The 2,500-nt window shown below is 46.3% G+C and overlaps 1 protein-coding gene across 1 annotated transcript in view; it reads left to right on the top strand.

The window, feature by feature from the left end:
* LOC311327110 (paralemmin-1-like) overlaps window positions 1-2,500 on the top strand; it is a gene marked incomplete at both ends in the record, with an annotated part of 25,110 nt that overhangs the window by 18,891 nt on the left and 3,719 nt on the right. Inside the window, one exon of the mRNA XM_084460137.1 lies at window positions 2,181-2,295. Within this exon, the coding sequence (XP_084316263.1) occupies window positions 2,181-2,295 (115 nt within the window). The remainder of the gene's footprint in view (window positions 1-2,180; window positions 2,296-2,500) is intronic.

Genomic DNA, 2,500 nt, shown 5'->3' with positions numbered 1-2,500 from the left:
CCGTCTCGGATTTACCGTGCAGAAAAGGGCATACGACATTTTTGATAGATCCGAAAAGCGTGTAAATATTCTCGTCGTACGCTACATTGTGCATTTTCCGCGTTTTCGTCGTACGCCCTCTTTTACACCTGAATTTACACGCTCTTTGATAAATGAGGCCCCTGGTATGTACATCATGCACACATATACACGTACACACACAAGCGAGGAGGCTAGAGTAGAGTCGTGGTTGAATAGTGAAACTCCCTCTCCTCGTATAAAGGATGTAGTAGCGACCCAGCCCAGCGGGATATCTCTCTTGGCTGAGTTGTTAGCACATCCGACTTGCGAGCGCAACGTCGTTCAAGTCCCGCCCTGGACAATCTCTTAACATTAGTCAAAGGAACGAGTGACGCAGAGAGAAACCAGAAATGGTGCTCAGAGAGCACACCTGAACAGTTTTCGTGGCTCTGTGCATGCCAAAATTGAATATGTTCTAAATTGGCCCATACTGCTCTCCCCCACCAGTTTTCATGAAAAGCAGTCTGGTAGTTTTTACATAATCCTAGTCCAAAAAATGAATGGAGGTGAATGGGCGTCCGGGCCGTGTTTGGGTGCACACCCCAGTCCCCGCACACCCCAGTCCAAACCCTGTGTCTCTAGCACCCCCAAACAGGAAGCTGGCTTTTGTTTTCATTCATTGATCCAGCACGTGATTCAGATCTGCTCCAAATTTGAATGGGTTCTAAGGTGGCCCATGATACACCCCTCCACCAAGTTTCATGAAAATTGGTTGGGTGGTTTTTGCGTATTTGTCCCAAAAAAATGAATGGAGGTGAATGGTCAGTCGGGCTGTGTTTGGGCAGCCCGTGGGCCCAACCCGTGATTCGTATCCGCTCCAAAATGGAAATGTTTCTAAGTTGAATCGTGCTGCACCCCTCCACCGAGTTCCATGAAATTCGGTCAGGTAGTTTTTGTGTAATCCTGGTTCAAAAAATGAATGTAGGTGAATGTCAGGCCGTGTTTGGGCGTCTCGTGGACACGCCCCCTGCTTCAGATCCGCTCCAAAATGGAATTGTCTCTAAGTTGGGTCGTGCTGCACCGTTACACCGCGTTTTGGGAAAACTGTGTGAAAATCTTTGCGTAATCCTGCTAACGAACACACACGCACGCCACCAAAAACATTATCTCTCACCCCGCGCTGTCGCTGGGGCGGAGGCGATCAAGTCCATCACATGCGCACAAACAGTAGCAGGAATCTGAAGTACATCACACACACTGATGTATCCCAGGCGAGCGACACTGTAGAGACCCCCTAACCCCTCACCTACTCCGAAATACAGACCAGGCCTAAAAATACAATTAAAAAACGAATGCAGATCACAATAGATTGATGGAGACTGTATCAGAATATATCAGACTGTAGAAGACTATAGAAGACTGATGCAGACTGTAGACTATATCAGACTGTATAAGACTATATCAGACTGTATAAGACTATAGCAGACTGATGCAGACTGTATCAGACTATATCAGACTGTATCAGACTATATCAGACTGTATAAGACTATAGCAGACTGATGCAGACTGTAGACTATATCAGACTGTAGCACATTGATGCAGACTGTAAAAAACTAGATTTCCTTTTATTTATTCAACCTGTATTTAACCAGGAAGTCCCATTGAGATACAATATCTATTTTATAAGGGAGACCTGGCCAGGACAATAGCAGCCATAAATTATACACTACATAATATATAGCAAACTATAGCAGACTGTAGCAGAATATAGCAGATTGATGCAGACTAGCAGAGGTTTTGTGTGCATGACTGGACTAGGGGGCGGCTGTAGCTCAGTTGGTAGAGCGGGTCGTTCAGTGATCGAAGGGTCAGTGGTTCGAATCCCAGCTCCGACTGTCCACATGTCAAAGTGTCCTTGAGCAAGACACCTAACCCCAAATTGCTCCCAATGAGCAGGTTAGCACCTTGCATGGCAGCTGCCGCCATTGGTGTGTGAATGGGTGAATGAGAGGCCATTGTAAAGCGCTTTGAGTGCCGCTAAGGTGAAAAGCGCTATATAAGTGCAGTCCATTTACCTCTTGAACCTGGTGTTGTCCTGTTGTTGTTGTCCTGTTGGTCATGTCCTCTCTGAGACCAGTGGATTAACACAGCTGGTTCCTGTTCCTGTTCTGCTGTTCTAGGCTGGAGTCTGAGATCGAGGTGCTGGAGAGCGAGGAGTCTCAGATCTCCGCTAAAGAACAAGTTCTCAGAGAGCGTCTGAGGGAGACGGAGACATCCATAGAAGACCTGCAGAAGGTACTAGAACACTAACCTTGTACATCCATAGAAGATCTGCAGAAGGTACTAGAACACTAACCTGCTACATCCATAGAAGATCTGCAGAAGGTACTAGAACACTAACCTTGTACATCCATAGAAGACCTGCAGAAGGTACTAGAACACTAACCTGCTACATCCATAGAAGACCTGCAGAAGGTACTAGAAATACATCTCATAAACA

This window comes from Borostomias antarcticus (assembly GCF_949987555.1).
Source record: "Borostomias antarcticus genome assembly, chromosome: 30".
NCBI classification, from domain to species: Eukaryota; Metazoa; Chordata; class Actinopteri; order Stomiiformes; family Stomiidae; genus Borostomias; species Borostomias antarcticus.
Note: the sequence above shows the minus strand (reverse complement) of the source record. Positions and strands in the feature narration are given on the sequence as shown.